Raw genomic sequence first — 25534 nt, forward strand, 5'->3', positions numbered from 1 at the left:
CAAATACACAAGGTATGAGAGATGTGGCAGACCTCACGTGAACAGAGTGGGCACAATCTTCCATGCGACAACTTTTCACCTCATATAATTTGGCACAACATATGCTCAAGCGAAACATAACCCTACTTGGCACTATGAACAAAATAAAATAAACCGGAACTACCTCGGCAGGTCACAAATAAGCAGGTTCATCTTTTTATTTCACCGAGAACACAATGGTAGTGAATTACGTTCCAAAGAAAAATAAAAAAATGTCATTCTTTTGAGCACCCTACATAAAAGACAAACAAGTAAGCGATAGGCCAGACAAGAAACCAAACAAAATTTTGGACTAGAACGCGACAAAAGGTGCAGTGGATACTTTAGATCAACTTGTGAACACGTACACTTGCAAATGGAAAACAGATGGCCACCGATAATATTTTGTATTATCAGTGCATACAATGCCTTTGTCCTATGGACTTCCATAAACCTCAACTGAAACAGCAGGGTTAAGGTATGCAACCTTAAATTTAGCCTGTAGGTGCATCAGGACGCTTCAGTCATCAACTCCAAAACTTGCACCTGAAGTAGATGCAAAATGTAAGTCTTGGAGCCAATTTATTTTTGAACCATGGAACTCAAAATAAGACTAACAAAAAAGAGGGCACTTATTTTGTGCCCATACGTCTTTACTGTACTGCAATTGCAGGTTAGTACTCTGATCTGCCTCTCAAAACATAATGGCAAGATACACTATATGGACAAGAATATTCATCCGCTTGACCAGTACACCAACAGGGACCATAATAACATTGTATTTAAATACATATAATTTAATATGGAGTTGGTCCCCTTTTGCAGCGATACCAGCTTCCACTCTTCTTGGAAGGCTTTCCACAAGATGTTGGAGTGTTTCTGTGATAATTTGTGCCCATTCATTCTGTAGAGCATTTATGAGGTCAGGGACTGATGTTGGACAAGAAGGCCTGGCTCGCAATCTGTTTCAGTTCATACCAAAGGTGTTCAATGGAATTGAGGTCAGGGTCCTGTGTAGGCCAGTCAAGTTCTCCTACACCAAACTCAAACTATGTCTTTGTGCCCCAGTGCACAAAGCAAAGACTACAGTCATGTTGGAATAGAAAAGGGCTTTACCAAAACTGTTGCCACAAAGTTGGAAGCATAGCACTGTTCAAAATGACTTGCTATGCTGAAGCATTAAGATTGCCCTTCACTGGAGATAAAGTACCTAGCCCACACCCTGAAAAACAGCCCCATAGCATTATCCCTCCTCAGTTGACATAATGCAGTCAGACAGGTAGCATTCTCCCAGAATAAGCATTTCATGACTCCACAGAACACATTTTCACTGCTCCACAGTTCAGTGACTGTGTGATTTACACCACTCCTTTAGACACTTGGCATTGGTCTTGGCGGTGAAGATTGCATGCAGCTTCTCTGCCATGGAAACCTATTCCATTAAGCTCCCACTGCACAGTTTTGTGCTTACATTAAGGCCAGTGGGAGTTCGGAACTCTTCGGCTACAGAATCAGACAGTTGGCGACTTTTACGTACCATGCACTTTAGCAGTCTTGACCCTGCTCCGATTTTATGTGGTCTTCCGCTTCGTGGCTGAGTTGCTGCTGTTCCTAAACGCTTCTACTTTCTAATAATATCACCTACAGTTGACCGTGGAATATCAAGCAGGGATCAAATTTCACAAACCATCTTATTACAAAGGTGGCATCCTATCACAATGCCCTGCTTGAAGTCACTGAGCTCTTCAGAACGACCATTTCACAAATGTTTGCCAGTGGTGTCCATTTGCAGAACAGTCAATTTGCAAAGGGTCTAATTGAACCCCTCAATTAAATAATTAACAGGTGTGGCCAAATACATTTGTCCATATAGTATATGTGCAAATCTAAATATAGGAACAAGTAATGTCCACCAATTTTGTGCCAATATGCATATTTATGTTACGCAAATGCACTTACATGCAACTGTAAATCAGGACCTGTGCGTTTCATAACGAGAAGCTGGCCGCAGAGAATAAACTCTTCTACTGTCCTTTGGATCAAGGGGTAAGGGAAGGGACACCTGTGTAACCAAGAATAAAAATCCTCAAATATTCACAAATCTATAAATGCTAACCTGATGTCAGAATATCTGCTACCCCATGACTATGTTATGAAACTGTTTTTGCTGAAAAATATTATTTAAAGCATAATCTGACTGACTAAATTTGGAGAAACTAAAACCTAAAATCTTTTTCCACACAGCTTTGTTTCAGCATTTCATCTCCCACGGAAATGCATTCATGGTGATACATAAAGCCCAGTATACTTGTTTTTGAACAATTAACAGATTTAAGAAACACAAATTGACACTGGTTACCGAAAACTCTGTTATACCATTTTATTTAAATAAAAAAAGTCAAGTATATAAACAGATGAAGGATACAAAAGTAGATGACTTACACACTTCTGTAACTATAACAAAGTTTGTATAGAAAACAATTTTCAGCAAGAAAACAATTTCTTAAATTAGAAAAATAGTAATTTTGTCAAAAAAATGCATTTCAGCCTTCATATCTCCCTAAACTGTTCCACTGGTCAATTAACTTTGTAGAAATTTGTTTAAGTAATTGTTTGACCACTTTCAGCTTGGATGAGCAGAACTGAGGTAGGCTAGAAAGCTTAATGATACCAATACAATGCAACGTTACAAACAAGACTTAACATAGTAAAGTACAAACATTGTACATTTATTCAGTACTTTGCTTTTATTTAAAGTAAATACCAATGTGTGTTCCAAAGATATATAAAAAGTAGAAATCAGACAAACTCATTTGTGATGTTATATTTAAATACATGAGTATATAAAACAATACTTTACAATGTGGGAAACGTTTTGTTTTTGTTTTTTTTCATAAAGTACAAAAAGTAAATGTTCAGCAAACTGTACTGAAAATGCTATGCCTAATATGAATCTATACAAGGTAAAATAGTTAATGCCTTTTTAGAAAAAATTATATAGACGTGAAACATAACCATAAAGGCATTTCTTTTTAAATGCAAAATTGTTGTTCAACCTTCTTCTTATATACGAAAGAAAAAAAAGTTCTCCTGTATTAACCTTATATCCAGACTGTAGCATAGTTCTCTCTCAAATATCAAACATATATTTTAAAAAAAAAAAAAAAAAGAAAAAATTGGCAACCCAAGTAATCTAGACAATGGGTGTTTCAAAAACTAATGCTAGCTTTATTTTACAAATGTAAACGGGTGGAAAAGATTGATTTTTTTTTTGGTCCACGTTCATGAAGGTCGACCAAACCTTCATAAAACAAAGTACGTGTTCTGCCATGGTGGACACTATCCAAGCAACTTCTGATGAACAATTTCCCAAACCATCCTTTTTCTAAAGTATGGCATGTGATGCTGTAAAAAAGAAGAAATAAAATCGTTAGCACACAAAACCCCACTGAATGGTGAGGTCTGAAAACATTACTATTATTAACCTTTATTTGTAGGGAATCACATGATATCTGCAGCGCCGTACAAAGGGAAAATGTTATAGGTAAATGAGAACAGGATGAAAGAGACCTGCTCACTAGAGCTCACAATCCAAAGGGAAAGGGGCAGACAAACCATTGACACATGGGGGTGCACCAATGTAAGGATCTGAGGGCACAGATGGAAGATGAAAAAGGGGCGAGGTATACTACATAGTAAAATAGTTAAGTGGAAGACTGGTAGGCTTTTCTAAACAGGTGGGTTTTCAATGACCGTTTGAAGCTTTACAGGCTAGGGGAAATAGTCTGATAAAACAAGGGAGATCGTTCCAGTGGTTGGGGGCAGCACGGGAGAATCTTGACTAAGTGAGATGTGGTTACCCGAGGGAAGAAAAGACGACAGTCATTGGCCAACCAGAGAGGGAGGGATGGAGTATGTATGGAGAGGAGGTTGGAGATGTAGGGACCTGTGGAGCTGGAAAGGGTCTGGTATGTGAGGGTGAAGAGTTTGAAGAGAATTTTGTAGGGGAAGGGGAGAAAGTGTAAGGTGTTGAGGGTGGCAGTTTTGGAGCAGTGAGAGAAGAAGTCTAGTTGCAGCATCAAAGAGGAGAGTGATGGAAGTGGCGGGAGGGCATAGGCCAGTAAGAAGAAGGTTGCAGTAGTCAAGATGAGAAACAAATTCAGGAGTGGAAAAGCATTTTGGTGACATCCTGGGAGAGGAAGGTTCTGAAACAGGCAATGTCGCTTCCAGTTCTGCAATAAGACTGGGCGAGAGATTGAATGTGAGAGGAGAAGCAGGAGTCAAGAATGGCACTCAGGCAGCATAGAATTAGAGAACAGAAGAAATAGTGATGTTGTCAAAAGTGAGAGCGGTCGGGAGGCGAGGAGACTCTCGAAGGGTAGACGAGTTAATTTGTGGCCATATTAAGTTTGAGAAAGCATAAGGACATTCCTATAATTAAGCCTAGGGTGGCAAAATCATCAGCTATTTATATAGTGCCACTAATTCCGTAGCACTGTACAGAGAACCAACTCACATCAGTCCCTGCCCCAATAGAGCTTACAGTCTAAATTCCCTAACACACACACAAAATGTACATTTGACGACATCTATGACTCCACAGACCAGAAAGTAGGAACTGGGGATGTGCCGCACATCTCATGTTGTACAACAGACTAATGTGAGGGGATACTACAGGTACAATTAGGTAAGTATACGGGAGATGCTACACTAATTGAGACATATGGCTGTTGGGAACAAGTATGAATTGTAGGGCAACAATACAAGACTAAATCTATTGCTCAAAAATACATTTTCACCAAGTTTTGGTAACAATGAGTAAATTAAATGCATCTCTTTCCTCTAATATATATACTTGGAATAAGATATAATCCCCCTAAAAGTGGGACACAATATTTGGAATGGTTATGTACATATCGGAGAAGGTCTGTCTAAATATTAAAGTAATCGAAAATTACTACTATCTATATATAAGCTTAATGAAAACATAAGACACAGTAATATTAATAAATTGAATAAGTGCATTTTGATGTATACAAGTAGTAATATAGATCTCCAACATAAAAACAATGCTGTCACCAGTATATTCCTTGATTGTAAGGTACTCTATCTTTACAGTATACAATACAACCCTTTTCTTTAAAGTTTGAGGAAGTGTAAGAATATCCTGGAGGAGATGCACAGAGACAACTGGACACACAAAAGGAGGAGGAAAGGGGAGAGATCAGGAGATGAGAGGTAGAGTTGAGTGTGGACTGCATAGAGGTGGTACTGTAGGCTGAAGGAACGGATGAGTTCATCCAGGGAGGAGGTGTACAGAGAAAAATAAAATAGTCAAGGGCCATGGACAGAATCCTGCAGGACTCCTATGGGAAAGATGGATTGGGGGGTTCTGGGAGAAAGAAACAGAGAGAGCGGTTGGCCAGGTAGGAGATGAACCACAAAAAGACAGATTCAGAAAGGCCAAATGTTGTGGAGTAGGAGAGGGTGATGCACTGTGTCACAGGCTGCAGAGAGAAACTGCCCCCTAGATTTGGCTGAGCTGATCATTGGTGCCTTTGGTCAAGGCGTAATAGCACCATAGACATTAGATGAAAATGCTTTAAGAATATTTCTACATTAATTCCTGAACATTCAAATGAGGTGAATACAAAACAAAAAAAGGAAGGGGAAGGTAGAGTCTAAGTCGTTCATTGCTCAGTGAAGTACTTAGCATCATCAGAATGTGGAGAACATGCACTGCACAAGAGGGAGCATTATTACCAATGTACCCATCATTGTGCAATGAGAAAGCCCAGACACCTCACACCAAAAAGGGAGCATAGGGGTGGGGTAGTGGGTGCTATCCCACTATTAGCGGTATAGTCTGAGCCTTTCTAGTATTTAGACAAGAAAGGTGGCTGTGGAATTCATGACTTACTGTTGTGACACTAAAATACACAGCAGGGGTTGAACGCGACACGTCAGGCCTGCAAAATTTAGGGAAGGCCCAATGATGCTGCTCTAGCGTCAGAGCCCATTTACTTGCTGTACCCCCTGCAATGGAGGTAGCGCTTACACGATCTCACCCCCACATGTAAAAAGTTTTGTGTGTGAAAGACATGCAATAAAGTTTGATCAAAATTATACAAACAGGTTGTATAGAATGGAAGTTTGATATGTTTTAAAACTTTTTGTATAATTCAGAATTTGTGAGTACATTTAGTAGTAACAGTCGCTTTGCCAGTAAATCACAAAAATAATGGAGCTAGTCAATAAGAAATATAGCCCAACAATCACAAATCTTTTGGTGACACTTCCCCCACTATGTGAACCAGAGATCAGATTTCAATGTTTACTAAAACGGTTTTCAGATTTGCTTAAAACACTGCATTCTGTTCCTCGTAAGACCACACTGTTAGATATATTTGAACTTAACAATTCAACAACACTGAGATTACTTTTTTTTTTTTTTTTTTTTAAGTGTTACATGAGAATATGATTTTACCAGCAAATGAACAAAATACAAGATAGCAGTTATTAAATATAAAGTTAGGGAACTATAAACTTCCTAGAACTGCTGTCTACACCCAAGAAACCAAAGAAAAAGGGTGACAGAGGTTTTCCAGATATCAGGATATACTCTTTAGCTTCACATTTGCCCTATCCAACACCATTGCGTAGGCAGATATCAAAACTACATTTATTTATTTCTTCCATCTGTGGACCATCTAATAAACAGGCCAGCTCAACTAAACTATTTCCTTCTGTTAAGCCCCGCTTATAGATATGGGACATAAGCAAACCCCCAATATAAAAGTTTCCACAACAATCTCCACCATTACTTTAATCAGTGGTAGTCAGCATATCGATGCGGACTACCCCGCCATCTTCACACCTAAGGGCTCCTACCCAACGAGGCTCCAGCACGACTGATGTGCCAACCGACTGGAAGCAATCGCGATGAATGAACAAGCCGCCGCGACTTGATGACGTCACTGACATCCGCGACGCTGTTATCGGTACTGTTAAGGGGGTAATGTAAGTATTCGGGCAATGTACAACGCTTTCTAAAGTACATTGTCCATTCCTGCATTGCTTCCAAACGGTTGGCACATCAGTCGTTCTGGAGCCCTTTGGTGTGAAGATGTCGGGGTAAGTGTTGTCGGAATAATCAGCATTATTATTCTGTACCCCTCCCCCACTTTAATATGGGATAACCTAGAACTCCCCCCAGGACTCTCAACCTTTCAGTTTAAGAACTGGACTCAGGCCAGAATAATAGTTTTATTTATGATCTTAAGGTACAAAACTGGGTCTCTAGATCTACACTAGAAATTTACCTCACTCAGCAGACCCGTTCCTTGAGTTCTTTCAAGTTAGGCATTTCCTCACCTCCCTCCCCCCTACAGATACCTTAAGTGATCTCACCTTAGTTGAAGTAATCTGCCTAAGGACCTCAATAGGAAAAGGTCTGATCTCTACGATTTACAATCTAATCTACTTTTCGAGGTCAACACAAGGAATCTTGGACCAGCCTTCAACAAATCTTGCTGGGAGGAGGTAAGAGAGGGCGATAGCTACCAGCATGATATCAAGAATTACAGATAGAATTGTGCCCCAGAAAAAAAAAAAAAATCAAAAATGTTCATGACCAGGATTGCTGACAGAACTGTGGCCATAGTGGCCATTTTCTTCATATATGTTAAGTTTTCCCCTGCATCGTACCATTCTGGAATAAAAGTACACTATTAACTAATTTTCTGAGCAACAAATACCTAAAAAGATTCCTGGATATTTTTACCAATGTGCCCCCTACAAGACTCGAGATCCCAAACTAAAAAAAAACAAAACAAAAAAACCCAACAAAAAAAAAAAAAAACTTCTAGCACATCTTTTACTTTTGTTGGAAACAGGTGCAAAATATTCAGACAGTTCTTGTGCGGATTTCTGTTTCCGGACAGTCTGGAACTAGCAGGGCAAAAATGTGTCCATTAATTGTTTACTTCCTGGATTACGTTTCCATGGTTGAGCAGCCACGCACAAGCCTTAGATCACCATGCACAATGCCAACTGTAGTGATCTAAAGCAGTGTCATTGCAGCAGTGGAAACATTCTCTGGAGTGACAAATCCCACTTCACCATCTGGTGGATGGGTTTAGTGGCTGCCAATACAATGCTTCCTACCCGAATGCATACCACCAACCGGAAAGATTGGTGGAGGAACAATAATGATCTGGGGCTGTTTTTCAAGATTTGGCCTGGTGCCCTCGGTTTGTATAAAAGGAAATCTTAATGCTACAGCATACAATGACATTCTAGAGAATTATGTGCATCGAAATGTTGGAATACCAACTCAACATTGGTGCCCAACCTCACCAATGCTCTTGGGGTTGAAAGAATACGAAACCCTGCTGCCAAGTTAAAGAATCTACTCACCAGAAGAATGAAGGCTGTTACAGCAATAAATAAATAGGGGACCAAGTCCACATTAATGCCCATTATTTTAGAATGAGATGTTCAGCAAGCACATATGGATGTGATGTTTGGTGCCCACATAATTTGGCAATGTAGGCACACAAGTAATGCACTATGCGAGCAATTCTCACTTTTAGTAAATAACATCTATTTCTAAAAGAAAGTGTTTTGTTTTTTTTCAATTTATCACTTTTTTATTATCATTATTAATTTTTATTTAGAGGGCGCCACTAGGTGTCCGTAGCGCCGTACAGGGACAAACGAAATTACAATACGAGGTGAGACAGCACAGTACAGTACAGTAAACAAAAGCACAGTAACTCAGTGAGCTCAAAGCACAGCTAGGGGGGGAGGGGAGAGGGGAAGGTCCTCCTAAGACAGAGTCCAAGAGGAAGGGCACAGGTGACCCCCAGAGGGGGGAGGAGGGAGCGAGAGGGGACATGGGGAAGAGGGTCCTCGAGGAGGAGGGCGAGGTAGCTGGAGAGCAAAGTTAAAAGTGGTGAAGACAGGAGGAGAGAGGACCCTGCTCAAAGGAGCGTACAATCTAAGGGGTGGGGTAGACAGACAGAAAGACACGGGGGAGAGAGGGAGAGAAGGAGGAATGGAGGATAAGGAAAGGGGAAAGAGGGGAAAAGGCAGAAGAAAAGGTAGGAAGTTAAGTGGGAAACTGGAAGGCTTTAAGAAAAAGGTGGGTTTTTAAAGTCTGTTTAAAACTGGACAGATTAGGGGAAGTTCTGATGGAGGGAGGGAGCTTGTTCCAGTGAAGGGGGCAGCGCGGGCGAAGTCTTTCCTTTGAATACACACATTGAGCACCAAGTGTTTTTGCTCTTTCCCCCTCCCCATTCACACGTCATGCTTCAATTTGCCTTAATAAATTTTAACACCTACATTCCATTGGCACGGTCTGGTGAAGGACCAAGCTGAGAGTGTATATTAGGCACATAAGCCACACTGAAGACATATGCACATATGAAGACAATTATCACTAACCGAAGAGCATTGTGCAACCTTTCGTCCTACGGAGTAAATGTATTGAGGTTAAAAACAAAAAAACACCTACTACTGTGCCTACCTGAGTAAAGGTGATTGGTTTATCTTTGGTAATGTAATCTGCGTACTTGCAGGCAAACATTCCACAATCACTTCCATTCATTTGTTGAGGAATTTCCTGGAAGATTAAAAAGTTAAGAAAAAATGAAAGGAAAATATATATATATATTTTTTTTTTTTTCATAGAATACAGCGAGAATACATACCTGACACTTCTTGCTACTCAAGCTCCATCCATTAGCATCAAAAGATATTCCCTTTTTGTCATGGCTCTCTTGTTTTAAGTACTGCCTGTATGAGAACAAATATGTAATAAACTACATATCAAACCACAGAGCACATCATACCAGACTGACAACATATGCCACGCTGGTTAGTTTGCCTCGCAAAAAATATCTATTCATAGCCAAGAGTCATGACATGCTGCAAGGAAAACAATGGTGGTCATTTCCCGTGAACCGCAGTACAGTCTATGTAGCATGGGCCTTCAAGGCAGAACTTTATTTTCATCTAAAAAATGCTAAATTCATTGTAATAGCCAAGAGTACATCTACAAATATGATATACTTCCTTACTGCCACATTTCATTGAGTATTATCAAAGTACCTGGCCAGGAAGCAGTTAAGTTTAAATGTGATCCTCCCAGTTGGTAGGGGGAAAAAAAAAAAAAAAAAAAAAAAAAAAAAAAAAAAAATACACCCAAACCTCATTCATATTCAAACTTGCAAAAACAATACACTTTTTAACATTATCTAATATATTAAGTAAATACATTTTTACAAAGATATTTAATAACCTATTACTTAAAATGTCAATGGAGATCTCTTGTAATTGCTTTTAAACACCATACAATATGTGTTAATCACAAAAATGAGAGGATGTTCAATACTTCAGTTCTATGCAAGTTTTAATGTTTTTTTAGTTTTTTTTTTTAATTTTGGCGTCAAAGAAAACTTATGTAAAATCCATTTATCTTAATCTATTGGGGATACTGGGGGTATAGTGTAGGGGACAGGCATGTGTGCACTTTCAGAAACTCACACTTAACTCTAGCTCCTCCCCCTCTAAACAAGCCTCACAGAAAAAGGAGACGAGAGAGAAACGAATAAAAAAAAAAAAAAAATCCAGATTCTCAAAAGGAATATGTCACACAAAAGAACAAACTAGGGCATCAAGGATGGGCGTCCGATGTCCCCAAATAGACAAATAGTGAAATGGATTTTACGGCACTATAAAAATCCTATTTTCTCCCGCATTCCTTGGGGGACACCAGGAATGTCCCAAACGCTCATAAGAAACAACGCATGGCACTTCTCCCAAAACTGGCATTCCCTGGATGTAAACACATGAAACCTGCAGAACCGGGTAAAAGTGTGAACCGAGGACCAGTTGGCCATCCAGACATTCGAGGCACCATGCCATGCTTACCAGAGGCATTCACCAACCTTGTGGAATGAGCGTGAAGATAATCCAGAACACGCTGCGCAGCCCCACCATAAGCCTAACAAATGAAAAGGTAAATCACAGAGCAATAATCACCTTAGAGGCTGGCCAGCCCTCTTCGTGCACATCAGAGGACGAAAACATCCTCAGTCTTGTGCACATCTTGGGTCATACACAGATAAGTACGCAAAGCATGGACCACATCCAGAGAACGAAGAGAAGCCTTGTCCTCTGAAGACCAACATCTGGCCATGGAAGGGATGATAATATCTTGATTTATGTGAAACTGGGACACCACTTTAGGAAGGAGTGTTTTGTCAGAATAACCGCCTAGCCTCATGAAAAAAAACAAGAGGTGGTGACTAGCAGGACAAGGCTGAGAACTCCAAAAACTCTTCCAGCCAAAAAAATTGGCAAAAGGAAGACAGTGTTCCACATAAGTAATTTCAAGTCCAGTGGGTCTAAGGATTCAAAAGAGGAATATTGCAAAACTACTCAGTTTAAATCCCAAGGCGCCACCCAAGGTGCAACCAGAGCCCCTTGCAGGAACTTTGCCCATCAGGCATCAAAGCAAGCAGACACCTGAACCTTAAGCGAACTAAGGCGCAAACCAGCGTCCAGCCCACCGTGTAAGAACATAAATAACCTGGATAATCAAAAAGAATAGGTAGGGCACAACTCCCTTTCACAACAGGCAATATACGTCCTACAGGCACTTATACCTTTTTTTTCTGAACCGGACTTCCAAAACTGAAGCATAGTTTGCGCCACGTGCTCAGACAAGCCCTTAACTCAAAATAATCATGGCTTCAACAGCCAGACATCGTGAACAAAGATTGAACAAACGGTCCTTGACTCAACAGGTCTGACTCTCTTCACCTTCTTCAAGACCCTTGGAAGGAACAAGTAAACCAGGGAATGGACATGGCGTCTACCAAGGATCTCTTGCCCTGGAGCAGAAGAGCTCAACTTTGTGGTTGAACAGAGCCCCCCACCTGTTGACATTCGCAAAACATCTCCGTATGGAGAGACCATCCACCGGGGTAAACAGTGCTCAGAAAGTCTGCCATCCAATCTTCCACCCCATGGAGGTCTGAACGCGATTTTCGGCCTATTGAAACATAGAGGGTTTCTTGCATGGACGTCTGGTGCCGCCCTGGTGACTGAATTGTCCAATTGTCTTCAATGCCCTGCTACAAACACTCGGAACTGCGTGTGATGTTCCACACTCTGGTCAGTGCAAACACATTGGAGAATTCCAAGGTTCCGATCAGAGTCCAAATCATCCATTGGGGCAGACCTCTGTACACCGCAACAGTGCATCCATAACCGCCATGATTTTGCTGAAGACCTGTGACCAGACCAAAAGGAACATGCAGCTAGTAGTCCCTGATGTTCAGAGGCACCATGAAATCCTCATCCCATACTGTGAAAAGACCACAAGGACTACATCTTTAATCTTTAAACACCTAGATGCGGCTGTATATATTTGAGTTTCAAGATCGGCCTGAACGAACAGTCAGGTTTTGAAATGAGAAATCGGTTGGAATAAAACCCCAATCCTCTGATTTTCTGGAAGTGGAGTAACCACCCAGTAATGTATAAGAAAGTGGATGGCACCTCGCAGAGTTAGTCACTCTGTCCGACCCGTGGGAGTCCCCGTGGATAACATCTGGGGCGGTAGCGTTGTTGGGAAATCCATCATGTAACCCTGGTCCACGATTCCCCGCACCCAGGCATCAGTGGCGGACTGAAACTACTGATCCCGGAAGAGAAGACGGCTCCCACCACGGCAGACCCTTGGTGCGCAAAACACTCCGTCAAGCCGACTGCTTGTCTGCAGACTTAGCTGCTGGACGCTTAGCAGCCATAGTGCAAACCATCCCCCCCCAGTCGCATGTATAGGGCCTCCGTCCCCAAAAGTCCGTAGCCATCTGAATCTATTCCACCAAAGGAAACATTTCAGAACACACCTTCCGAAAGCCATTTGGTTGAGCATTCCAGCGCCTTGTTCACCTAAAACAGGTGCCAAGGTGGGCCATAAAGACACACTCTTCAACTAAAATGGACTTCAGGACACCCTCAACCTTTACGATCTTCCTAAATGTGGCCACGTTGGGAAAAAGGATTGTAGTGACCTTAGCCAATTGCACTACATGAGGGTCCACAATTGGAGGCCTTTTCAATTTATAAATAACCTCAGGTGGAAAAGGATAGTAGGACTGCAGCAGACAGGACACCTGGAATTTTCGATCTGGCAACGACCAGGCCTCCCCAAACAAACCCTCCAACTAGGAGGAAGAGTGAAGAATTTTTTTTTAGAGGATTTTAACAAAAAAAGTTGTGCAGTCTCAGGGACTTCCACCTCAGGGGCACAGCCCATATCAAATCCTCCATCCCAATGATCAGAGAAAACTCAACTACTTAGCCCTCCCTATTGGGAAGAACAGTCTGAATCTTACTCAATTCCCAGCTGAGACACCACCACCTGTGCTTATGTGAGGAAGGCGGCGTAGTGGATTCTAACAACCTTTCTAAAATTAGTAGGAAACTTCGACCAAACCCTGTAACTGAAGCAAATAGATCTTGGACCCAGGCTGGCCCCTCAGAGAGTGCAGCCACAGGCCCTGCAGAACCCTTGCCTAGCGAAACAGGAATGGGATCTACCAACCCCCCACCCTCACTCTGCAAAAGCAGGGGAAACCTTGAAAGAACCACCCACTGATTGGGAACAAGCTGGGCAATCTCAGCCATAGTCGACTCGTCACCTGGCCTAGGCAAGCTCTGCCGAGTAGGAACCAGAGACCCCAAATGCGCACGGCACACTATGCAGACTGGCAGGCTGCGCACAAAGCACCCATGCCTGGCTGTCCAGAAGGCAATTTAGCATTGCATCCAGCACAGGTAAAACAATCATAGAAGCCAGTCCAGCTTTAACCCTCAGGATCTCCCTCTCTATCAGACATGATAAACATGAAAAGTGAGCCTACAATACAGCCTCAGAGCCCAAACAATCTGAGGGACTAAACACTCAGAAATCCAACCCCCACAGACCTGGTACTTTACACAGATGGAAGGACAGACAGGCAGTGCTGGATCTCCAAAATGGCTGCTGTTCTGGTGTCCGCACACAAGAAGTGAGAGACCAACAGAGAGGAAATGAATGGAGAGTGAAGTAAGCACCTGGATTGGCAGCTGTCAGTAAGGACAGACCCTCCCAGTCCAGAGTCTAGCAGGGACTTACATTAATAAAAAGTAACCCTCAACTGACCAAGGCCCCTAAGGAACTTAATTAATGTCTGCCTCCTCTAGAGAGACTGCTGTCCCAGGGTACTCACTGTGCCGGGAATCGGTTATACTTGGCTTCTGCTATTGCGCAGCGAGGTCCTGCAGCTGCTGCCTAAGAAAGCCAGGCACAAGCTGCCATGAACATGGCGGCTTACTGGGACGGCCATAAAACGTAACAATTACAACAAATAAAAAGATATGAGAAACATACCTAGCAGCATAAAGACGGACAAATCAAATACCCAATATTACCCAAAAGTTACATCAAAATACAGTGGTCAACGCAGTAACATATGCTCAAATTATGGTCATGACAAACTGCACCTGAAAGGAATGTCTGAATAATTTGGTGGAAACAGACTGCACCTCAAGAAATCTAGAGGGGAGTTGCACTAAGCAAAAAAACATTTTTTCGAAATTTAAGAAAAATTGCGGTTATGCCCATGTGGAAGAGCCAGAAGCCATCTACCTCAGGGCAAACGGCCTTTAAGCACATTTAATACATTGAACCATAAAATTGTTCCACAGGACCATATAATCGCATGCATCAGATACACAAAATATACAATGCTGTGAAGAGTAAAGTAGTGGAAAAAAAACACCTTGTTAATACATGAGTTTGCTGTAGGTCAGAATATTCTGGGCAACAATATAAAAGTTTAATCATATATGTTTAAATATATAGGCAGACAAATAGCGATTTTGAGAAAGGGGCGCCCATCTTGATGACCCTTATCCTTTCCACTTTATCCTAGCCTGGTGGGCAAAGTACAGCAGTTGTGCCCAACCAATGAATTTCAAGCCAAAGACAAAAATAACTCCTTACATGACCACAAAAATGGGTACATGATAGTGGTGCATGACTTCGAGCCTATTGACACAAATTTTCTACAACCAATCATTTCTTGAGCTACTTGGGAATTTACATAGACTAAAGTTGATTGATGTACCCTTACCAAGAATCAAATATATCTGATGTGTGAATTATAGTAAAGATCACCCTATTAAGCCTCTGGGCATGGTCAAAATATTGCAGTCACAATTGAGTAGGAAGATTGGCCTACATTCAGAAAGATCATTGCCTAGTTTTAGAAGAACCACTATAATGTAATTATATTACATAGTAATGAGGGATGTGAGCGAGACTCAAAGAAAGCATTAGACAACTGAAATCAGTGTGGGGCAAAGATTTTTTACCTTTTACAAACCTTAGTTGGGACCATATTGGGAGGAGACAATCAATAGTGTCAACCATTTCATTTGTAGACTGTAATTTCATTATTGTGTTTGGCAACTTGGAAGCCAATACAAGGCATCTTAAACTCTACAAACTCTTGAACACTAACAAACTTAATACAGGAGCTAGTTTAAGCAGGAGTGCTTTAAAGTCATAATAAGGTTATAAAATTTAAGTGCTTAAGTGACTTACAATAATAATCTGCATGCTTCATTGTTAAGTCCGCCCATGGAGTCATAGTATGTTATGGACTTCTTCCTAAAGTCTACCACCTGTGAAATATAAACATTAAGATACTTCTGTTTACATAAACACTTTGTTCTTAAAAGAATACAAAATAATAATCTGCAAAGTAATGGGGCCAAGAACGGATTTATGAAGAGAATGATAATGATATCAATAATATAATTTAAAAAAATGTAAAGGGCTGACGTACCATATTGTAAGTCTATGCATTTAGAAACAAAGGGATTTTTATACTTCCATTAAATCCACCCCCCCCCCTCTCCCCCCACACTCCATTTGGGGGACATTGCTACCTTGGGATTGAGGTCTGGGCACTTATATTTTAAGAAGGTGGGCACTTAATATTTTACTGACCCCGCTAAAGAGAAAATCACCTCCTGTTTAAGGTGGAAATCTAAAACCTTAGGTTGGAACGTAAGAGTCATGCTCAAAGCCGCCCTGTCCTTATGAAAAATCAGGGAGAGGGAGAGAACTGCAGGACAGGGCTCACAATTCTGAACCCCATCTGGCTGGATAAATGGCTAGAAGAAAGGTAGTTTTCCAGGTCAAATACTTTAACTTAATAGTTGCCAAAGATTCAAAAGGAGGAAGCTGTAGAGATGAAAGAATCAATTTAAGATCTCATGGCCCATCTTATAGAAATAGGGAGTGGGTGTGTAAAACACCCAGCAAGGAATTAAGGCCAACTTCTTCTGAAATACCACCAACAAAACTTGAACCTGAACCACAAGACCACTTTCCAGCCCATCCTGGAGAAAAGATGTAAAAGCCTAACGGAAGTAGAGTGGAATCCCCTGCTTTCACAGCAAACCATGCAAGTCTTCTGCACTTGATAATTTTGTCCAGAAACTGGCTTTCTATTCATCGGACAGTGCCATGGCTTTCAAGATCACGCTTTTTAAGCCAGACAACGATGGTCCTGGTGTAGGAACAAACCCAGAGACTGAGATCCTTCCACAGAGAAAGTTACTATTCTGAATCTGCTGCCATTCTTAGAACATCAATCTATCAGACCATTTGTGGCCAATCTGGAACCACAAGGATCACCAGAGACCCTTCCATCTTGACGACGCAAGAGAGCACTGGAAATGGGAGAAAAGCGACAAACCAAACTGAAGTTCCAAGGAACGCTCCATTAGAGATGTCAATGGATACCTGGTACTGGAGCTGATCCCAGCAGCCTGAATATCTGCGGATAAAGAGACTGGGGAGAATGGAGTGCCTGCCCTGAAATTCTGCCTGCCATTCTCCACACCCAGAATGTACATGGTCGAAGTTACTGGCACACAGCTATCTTCCCATGTCAAGATTTAGAATGACTTCATCATCGATAGGGAACACTTTGTCCCTCTTTGAGTGTTTATGTACAACACGGCTAGACCCTTCTCAAAGCATTCAGCACCACCCTGAGCTCCAGAACTTTAATAGGTAGCTTTGCTTCGTTTATGAATCGAATACTCTGCAAGCGAAGGTGCAACAACACAGCTCACCATCCCCGAAGACACTCGTCTGTCGTTACCATAGTTCAGTCAAGGATGAGAAATGATTGGACCTTGTTCATGTTTCTCGCTCTCAACCACCTCCTAAGCTTCAGATGAATCTCCAAAGACACTGTGGTAAGTTGAGAAGGCAACTGAAGACTGGACTTCAGCCAACTTCAAGATGTCTAGCTGAAACATCAGAGTGTAACCTGGTGTACTGAATCAGTTTGAATGTGGAGACCATCTTCTCCATCAACTTCATGCAGACCGTAACTGAAACTTCTGGAGGTCAAGAACTCCCTACACCAACACCAGGATAATCTGGAGCTTATCTTTCGGAAGGAAAACTCCATGGCACCCTGGTATTGCAGTATGTCCAAAAAAACTATCCTGGTTTGAAACCAGGTTGTATTTTGGATAATTTTTAATCCACCCATGCGATTCCAGTACACGTGTTGTCAACCTGTGTAGGAAAACTTGCACTAAGGGGGCAGAACTGGCTTTGAGAAGTACAGGTATGGCAGCATTATGCTCCCCTGAGATTTCAACAGGGTGTCCACTACCTTCCTGAAGGCTTGTGGCACCGTGGCCAAGCCAAATGGATGGGCCCTGAACTGAAAGTCCTGCACCACGAATGCGAGTAGGCAAAAGCACGCCTCCATGATCGGAAAGTGTAAAATTGCATCCTTGATGTCGTCTAAGGACATTGTTGCCCTCCATGACGTTGATAACTGATCTTAGTGACTCCACCTTGCATTCCCTACTCGAAGCTTTGTGTTCAAAGACTTCAGATGGGTCGAAATAACGTAAAACCCCTGAGTCTTCTGCTTCTCGGGAGAGGGAGAAAGTATTTTGGTCAGAAGCCCACGAAGGTCCAGGACGAAAATTCTCCATAATGGCTTTTATCCAGAGATCAGAAGAAGAGGCTTTCCACTTGTTTCAGAACAGAGGACAGGCTCCCACTGCAGCCCGAGCTGGTTAGCGAAAAAAAAAAAAAGAGTCTAATTCTATTTTTCATAGGCCACCCAGGCCTGTCTTCCCAGATACGATAAGGACCAACCCTTGGAAGAAAAACTTTGTTAAATCTTTAAATAGAAATTTACTTATTGCTTTATAACTCCTTTCGCTCAAGCGCTTGCACTATGATAAAATCATCAGGCTTCATATTGATTTCTATACACAAAGCAAGCCTTTTTAAACAGAGAAAGAATAGGTTGTATTACAGTTCAAATGCCATATTGGCAACTGGTTGAAATATATAGGCTTTCCTTGGTCCTTTGAGTTCTCAAGACTACCAGGGAGAATAAAGAATGTCTTCACTGACCAGGAGATAATTGGTAACATCTGCTCATACCCCTCATCAGCTCACACAAACAGATCAAAAAATACCACATTATAATATATTAAAAAAAAAATCTAAATAGATTGGCTTCATCCAAAAAATAACTAACAGGAGGCACAAGGGAAAGAAACCTCAGTCGCTTAGGTATGCACACATCTCAAGAGGAACAGCTGCCTCCCTCCTGTAACAGAACATTTTGCCAAGCTTCAGGTCCAAAAAGAAATGTATCGTCAAATAGAAGGGCTTCCAAAGACTTCATGGCCTCTCCATCAGCAACCCAGAACTGGAGCCAAAGTGCCCGCCTAGCAATTACAACCACATTAGATATCCTAGAGATGGTCAAAGCTGCATCACCAAGGTATTCTGACACTTCAGTTTCTCTTTTTGGTGGAACATATCTATGATCTAGTCCAGTCAGACTGTAAGTAGTCCAGAAGCTGTTCAGCCAATTTTTCCATGTTCTTGGTAACACCCACAAATGCTGTCACATTTCCTATCTATTCGATTTTTGAACAAAGTTGCCCAAAGGATTGGTGAAGTGGTAACTTAGAGAGGCATACCACCGGACTGTCCTTAAGCGGCTGTTCCAACTTAAAGACAAAAAAGTCCCAAGCGCTGACAAAAGATGCAGAGAAAGAAAGAGTAGGATAAAAATAAAATATTAAATATAAAAAGGCACAATCGGAACCTGTTGCTGGAAAAAAGTCTGTGAGCTCTCATAAAAAACAAAACCAAGAAAACCAGCGCCAAGTTGGCTGTTCCAACTTAGTCATGTCCTCCGCGGATAAGGGATACGCCAAAAGGCCTGGAGTTCAATTAAGTGACAAAATAAAAAGTAGAAGCCACAAATCTTTTCTTCCCTTGGAATAATGCCACCTCGGCACCTCATCCAATTCGTTCAAAGTCTGACAGACTGCGATAAACAGTTAGTCAATGCTCTGACCCAATGACTCAGACGACGAGTCACCCTGAAGCTCTTCTTTTCCTGCAAGAATTCTGAATCCTAATTCCCACCTAGGTGAACCTGTATAAACAACTGTCAAAAATATTTTAGTTGTTTTGTGGAATTTCAGGGTAAAAAGCCTTACAATGAGAAACAGAGCAAGATACAAAATGTTTTACTTTAAGAATAAACACTGCAAAATGAAATATTTACTTTAAAAACGAAGATGGAAGGTATAAAACACAAGCTGCACAATAAAAGGTCTTACTTACAGTTAGACACCAATGTACTCCAAGGTGCACTGGCACCAAAAGAATGTCCACAGCGAATACATCCACTTTCTTTGTCCATCGTTTCACTGTCTGATACCCAGCAGATTTTAACTTGGGGAAGAAAAACGTGTTGAATGCATGGACTTTGGGCAAGCCCTTCCTTTTACTTCGTTCCATCAAAAGATTCATATAAAAATTTATTATCTGTTTCAAAGACAATAATAAAGACAGTAAAAAAGACGATTAAAAAAAATAATGTGGAATTAAATCTCGTTGAATTTGGACACGTCAGCTATATTATTCATAAAATATTCCGGATTCTCTCAAGTAAAAAAATAGTTCACAGTTGCTGTCTGAAATAAAAAGATATTTGAAACTTTGTCAAACTCCCTTAAGTGGTTGTAGTAAAAGGAGGCAGAGCACGAAGGAAAGAAAAAAAAATAAAAAAAAAAGAGAGAAGAGAAGGAAGAGTCAACTACATTCTATAACACACTGTCACTGGCTCCTAGATCAGAGATACAATAAAAGAAGCAGAGTGGAAAATACATGCTTTCTTGGATGGGTTGGTCTGTGTTTTCCAGCAACCTTGAAAATAGTAATTAGTATGTTCAAATGCCAATGGCAACAAATAAACTAGGAAGAAAGCCAAGGCAGAGAAAATATCAATGAGAAATGTAGATCTAGGTAAAAAAAAAAAAAAAAAAAAAAAAAAAAAAAAAAAAAAAGTGAAGAGATATAGGAAGTAAAATGGAGGCTATAGAAATTAAAGATAGTAACATAAAAGGAAAGGAAAGGCAACAGAAGAAGGCAGGAGGGTAGTGTTGGTATGGATAATGCTATAGGGATAGTAGTTGTAAATAAAAAAAAAAATAAATTTTAAATAAAAACTTGCATCTACACCATTTCTACTACCACCAACTGGCATTAACAAGTTTCATTAATTATATACTACTTGACATTCGCAGCTATTCCTACAGTATCCCATTTACAATTATTTTCCTTTTTGTACAGTTCTCATTGGGTATGACCCCTGCTTTTTTTTTTTTTTTTTCTTCATTTGCGATTTGTCAGCATTTGAACCTGCTAATTTTTCCCTGCTGCTCATAGCTTCTTTTTTTCCCATGCCCCCTATCAGTGCACACACCTTTGTCACAGGAGGCCTCCACAGAGGCAGCAGAGCAAGCGTGGTAAAATTAAGTACGTACAGATACTAGAGTTGCCACTCTGCAAAGCAAACCTGTCATATGTCATCCTGCTTAACAACCCTGTGTAGGAAAGAGCAGAATGTCATCCCATGGGGCTCAATCTAATTCAAGGATGGTCCATTGAATTATGCCTTGCCCCAGGGGTACAGACCATGATCTTTAAGTTTTATTCTCGGTATTTCATCCAATTTGTTTTTACAACTGTATTGTATTTATTTTTTGTACGTCGTTTGCTACTTTATTATATACAAATTCTCTGTACCCAAGTTTTGTCCTTAATACTCTAATGAATCCATTAGCCTTTTTATGAAGAGTACTGCTTGACCATGTTAACCTTTTGATGCTGGTGTGCGAATTGTTAATGCATTCAACTAATAAGCCTAGTGTGTGCCAGCGTGTACATTTGTGTAACAGTCTTGAGGTGTTAACCCTTTGACTGCTGTTGGGTGCATTGCTAACCTGGGTGTAACAGTATATTGGGGTCCTATAGCCCTTATTAAATAGGTGGTGGCAGATCATAGATTGTTGCAGAGTGATCGCACTGTATGGGGGCAATTCAGCAAATCTAACCCGTGTGATAGGCGAGTGAAAGATTGAATGCTGGAGTCGTGGGTAACCCCATACAGTAAAAAACTCAAAGTCAGGGGCGCTGAAAGCGCATTCATGGCACAGAGCATTCCAGTATTGGAGTAAACCTCCCTCTGGCAAACGGAAAGTAGGCCTCCAGACTGGGAGAGCACAACAGCCATTCATCGCTCCCAGCCCAAAACACCGGTAGCTAGAGGCTTCTTGAAGCAAATGCAAAACTAGGTTGCCCCCTCCCCCAACCCATTGCTGGGCCTCCTCAAGTTTCTTACCAAAGTCTCCTGGTCAGATATCTGACTTTGTCCCCTTGCTTTATTATTTGGGCAAAAGCTCAAATAAAATATTGAACTGATAAATAGGAATATAACAAAACCGCTAATGGCCTGGATCCCACTATTTACAAGTGCAGTTGGCGTACCTATTGCAGCAGAGGGACCCATATTGAACTTCTAAAACTACCAGTACAAAAGGATAAGAAAGAGGACGAGGTTTGTAATGGTAAATTCAGGGACGGTTTTCAACTCAGACAAATGTATCAAAAAATAAAGGCGAACATGATTTATCACCTACTGCAGTAACACAGTGTCAATATAGAGAGATATGTTTAAAACGGTCATAGTTTCTAAAAAATAAAACACATAACCTATAGTAGATAACAAACAAGAAAAATAATTAAGCCGAAGAGCTACAGGAAGATTAATATAACATTGAAAGTGACCAATATATAATCACATTATCTCACATAAAACCATATCAGTACAAAAGGACATTTATTGATTTACTGGGGGAATGCAAATATTAAAATAAAAAAAAATAAAAAGTTAAATTTTGTCAATATACTCAACATCCAGATTTGTCTTTGTCTTAGTTTGTTTGGTCACTATACATTTTAAATGGTGTGCAAAGTCATAAAGTCATTTATTAGTACTCACCTCATCATTAAGCCAGTTTAAGCTATTAAGAGTCATAATATCTTTACGAGTAATTGTTAAGCGGAATTCTTCACTTAAAACTTGATCTTGGCTCCCACCATAAAGAGCAAACTTAATTTCTTTTTCCATTTCCTTTGAGAAAAACAAAAAAATCTAGAATTAAGGAATAATTAAGATTAAACATATTATGCTGTTGAACTTTAATACCAGCTATAGAATCTCTTCCATTTTTGTTTGAAAGTATAAGTCAGAAGAAATCACCTGCGTTAGCTCAGGAAATTCTTGCTCCTCCACCTTTTGCTGCCTTGGGAGTAACTTAATAGGGACTTCTTTTTCAAGTGGTACACGCAAGTTTAAATCCACAGCACCCTGTACAGAATGTTGGTGTAGTCGCTAATTTTAAGATATATTTACACTGATTAGATTACATATGAAAGAACGCAATTTTAAATAGTAAAAAGAAAAAAACCCACAACAAAAAAGCCCTCAAAACATTTGATTTGCATATTTAAAAAATATGTATAAAACTAGAATGCATATTACTAGTACTATGTGAAAACACTAAACATATTTTTGCTATTACATTTTCATCTCAAAAGTGTACCAGTGTTAGAAAGACCTTAACAAACCAGAAATAGCTGCTCGAGTAGAAATTGTTCTTATTTCTGGGAGTACCTGATCTGAACAGTGGATTTATGCACATAATTCAGATAAAGTTTTGCTAAGGGTTGGGTAATTTAGGGGTTGATGCAGATTTGGACACAAAAATGGGAGTAAAACTACTCACCTGGTTTTGAAGCTTTAATGCAAGTGCTGTTTGTTCCTCTATTTGTCGCCTTCTTTCTCTAGCCCGTGAGTCATAAAGGCTAGTACTGAACAAAAAATATTAAAAAGCAGACTATATTAGAAAGCAAAACACACCACCCACACAGACATATTCTTTTTAAACACAGTTGTGAGAATAAAGAAGTTAGTTACTTACAGTTCTTTAATCCAGAGTTCTGCCTGGAAGAATGGTGGGCTAATTAAATATAAAAACAAAAATATATATTAAAAGCTTATTCTAAACATTTATTCTTAAAAGGGTCTACAAAATTTTACTTTTTGAATGTTAAATTGATCCGTTTCCTTATAGTATTTTTTGCGCCGATTTCAACCAAATTTACGCGGAGGGCTTCATTTTTAAGTAAAATATGCTCTTATAAAATCAATTTTTTTACTTTAATATTCACAATAACACACAAATACAGTAAACACCAACAATAAAAAAAAAACAAAAAAAAAAAAAAACCTTTTAGTGCTTTTTCTGCTGTATTTAGCTTAACGAACATCCCTTTTTAATGTCCAGCAGTGATCTGCAAACATAACTGGATTCCATTTTGCTTGATAGCGAGTTTCCATTGTTGATATAGCCTGGTGGAAGCGTTCCCCATGTTCGTCACTTACAAGATTTTCTGTGAAAAAGTCTAAATGCAAATGTCTTTTCAAAGACATATTGCATCCCAGGTCACCAACCAGTTCTTTGTAGTTCGCAGTCTTCTTGTTTCCCTTGTTTTCCTCGCCTGTATGAATTGATCCCCATGTAACGGCTTCAGACTCAAAGCTTCTCTCAAAATCTTCATCCTTCATGTGCTCTTGTATTTGTAGTCCAACAAATATCCTCTTTGGATTTTTGCTTCACTTATTCTAGGAAACGCTGAATCACCAACATTTTCTGAATCTAAGCTCCATGATTCTGGTCGCACTGAAAATGGTAGCTCTACACTGTGAGGAACAGGCCTGATGGCTTAAGGAATATCAGGATATTTAACTGAATTCTTAAACTTGCTTGTGATTCCACCGAATTTTGCGATACAAAAAAAACCCAAAAACAAAGTCTGTCGAATGGTCCTTTGGTTCTCTCCATAACATGAGAACTGCAAATGGCATGTGACGTGATTTACCACTCAGCCGAATATTAAGCAAATTTACACACGGAACACAACAGATACGAGGAGCCAAAGATTTGTCCTGATCTCCAATTTTACACTCAAAGTGGAGCATGTCCGATTTTCTTATCAAAGGAGTAACGATTCTTCTTTGTAACTTGAAAGCCAATTCACCACACATAACAAGAACTGTTTGGATGATTTATACAACTACGAGGCTTTTTGTGCAATTATATACACCATATACTTCTAAACTGAAAATGAATGAGTGACTCATACAGTCATCATATATGCAACAGATTTATCTACTTTATTTTCCTGCTTTTACATAAATAATTCATAGGGAATGGCCAATACATTTAACGTGATTGTTTGCTCATTATGAAAGACATGAAACAAAATTAAATTTAAGGAAAAAAGAAAAAAAAAAAAAACAAAACTATCTTATAACCAGGTTGTTTTGAGCAAAACGTATATTAAATAAAAACAAAACAAAAACTGGGCCCTTAGGACAAATTCTGACCTCATTTTTGGATTCGGTACCAGAAAATACATAAAGAAAAAAAAAATAATAATAATATCAGTAAAAATTATCCATTTAACAAAACCATTGTTGACCAGTGTAACCCCTCATAATTTGCTTTATATCTATTAAATTACACAGAGCAACGGATAAATGACCAGCTTTAGATTACGTAATTTGACCACAAAAACACGATCACGAGTGAAAAAGGAACTTTGAGATTATACGCTTATTAGGAAAAGGGATTTCTGGGTAATGCCATTTAAACGAGTCCTAGCACTATACAGCTTTATTAGCAGGACATGTATACGAGTCAATACTGCCCAACCATATGCAGAAGAATTTGTTTGGGTGTCCTCAGTTAAGGGCAAGTTGTCTTGTCCAGCTGCTGGAGAGCTATATAAGCCCGGCCCACTTAGGCAAAAAGCAGATGTAAGGAGAAAGCAAAGCTGTACTCCAAAAACACAAGCACAAAGATCTCTAAAAATAAATCAATTATGAATACAATGATAAATCATAATTATACACCCCACAAGATCTTAAGTGGATAACCTAGAACAGTGTGTTAAAATAGGAAGTCAGGT

At 40.0% G+C, this 25534-nt stretch overlaps 1 protein-coding gene across 2 annotated transcripts in view; it reads right to left on the minus strand.

Moving 5' to 3' along the window:
- Positions 1 to 2373: 2373 nt before the first annotated feature.
- Positions 2374 to 25534, minus strand: part of SENP1 (SUMO specific peptidase 1) — a 30861-nt gene continuing 7700 nt past the window's right edge. For both annotated transcript variants that reach the window (XM_075199285.1, XM_075199286.1), the window contains exons 9-17: positions 23482 to 23520; positions 23287 to 23371; positions 22761 to 22892; positions 22500 to 22631; positions 19778 to 19981; positions 15686 to 15765; positions 9732 to 9816; positions 9548 to 9643; positions 2374 to 3423 (exon numbers count right to left, since the gene is read on the minus strand). In XM_075199285.1, coding sequence (XP_075055386.1) covers positions 3358 to 3423; positions 9548 to 9643; positions 9732 to 9816; positions 15686 to 15765; positions 19778 to 19981; positions 22500 to 22631; positions 22761 to 22892; positions 23287 to 23371; positions 23482 to 23520 — 919 coding nt within the window. In that variant the 3' untranslated portion in view covers positions 2374 to 3357. The remainder of the gene's footprint in view (positions 3424 to 9547; positions 9644 to 9731; positions 9817 to 15685; positions 15766 to 19777; positions 19982 to 22499; positions 22632 to 22760; positions 22893 to 23286; positions 23372 to 23481; positions 23521 to 25534) is intronic.

The sequence above is a fragment of the Mixophyes fleayi genome, chromosome 2 (assembly GCF_038048845.1).
Source record: "Mixophyes fleayi isolate aMixFle1 chromosome 2, aMixFle1.hap1, whole genome shotgun sequence".
Classification (NCBI taxonomy): domain Eukaryota; kingdom Metazoa; phylum Chordata; class Amphibia; order Anura; family Limnodynastidae; genus Mixophyes; species Mixophyes fleayi.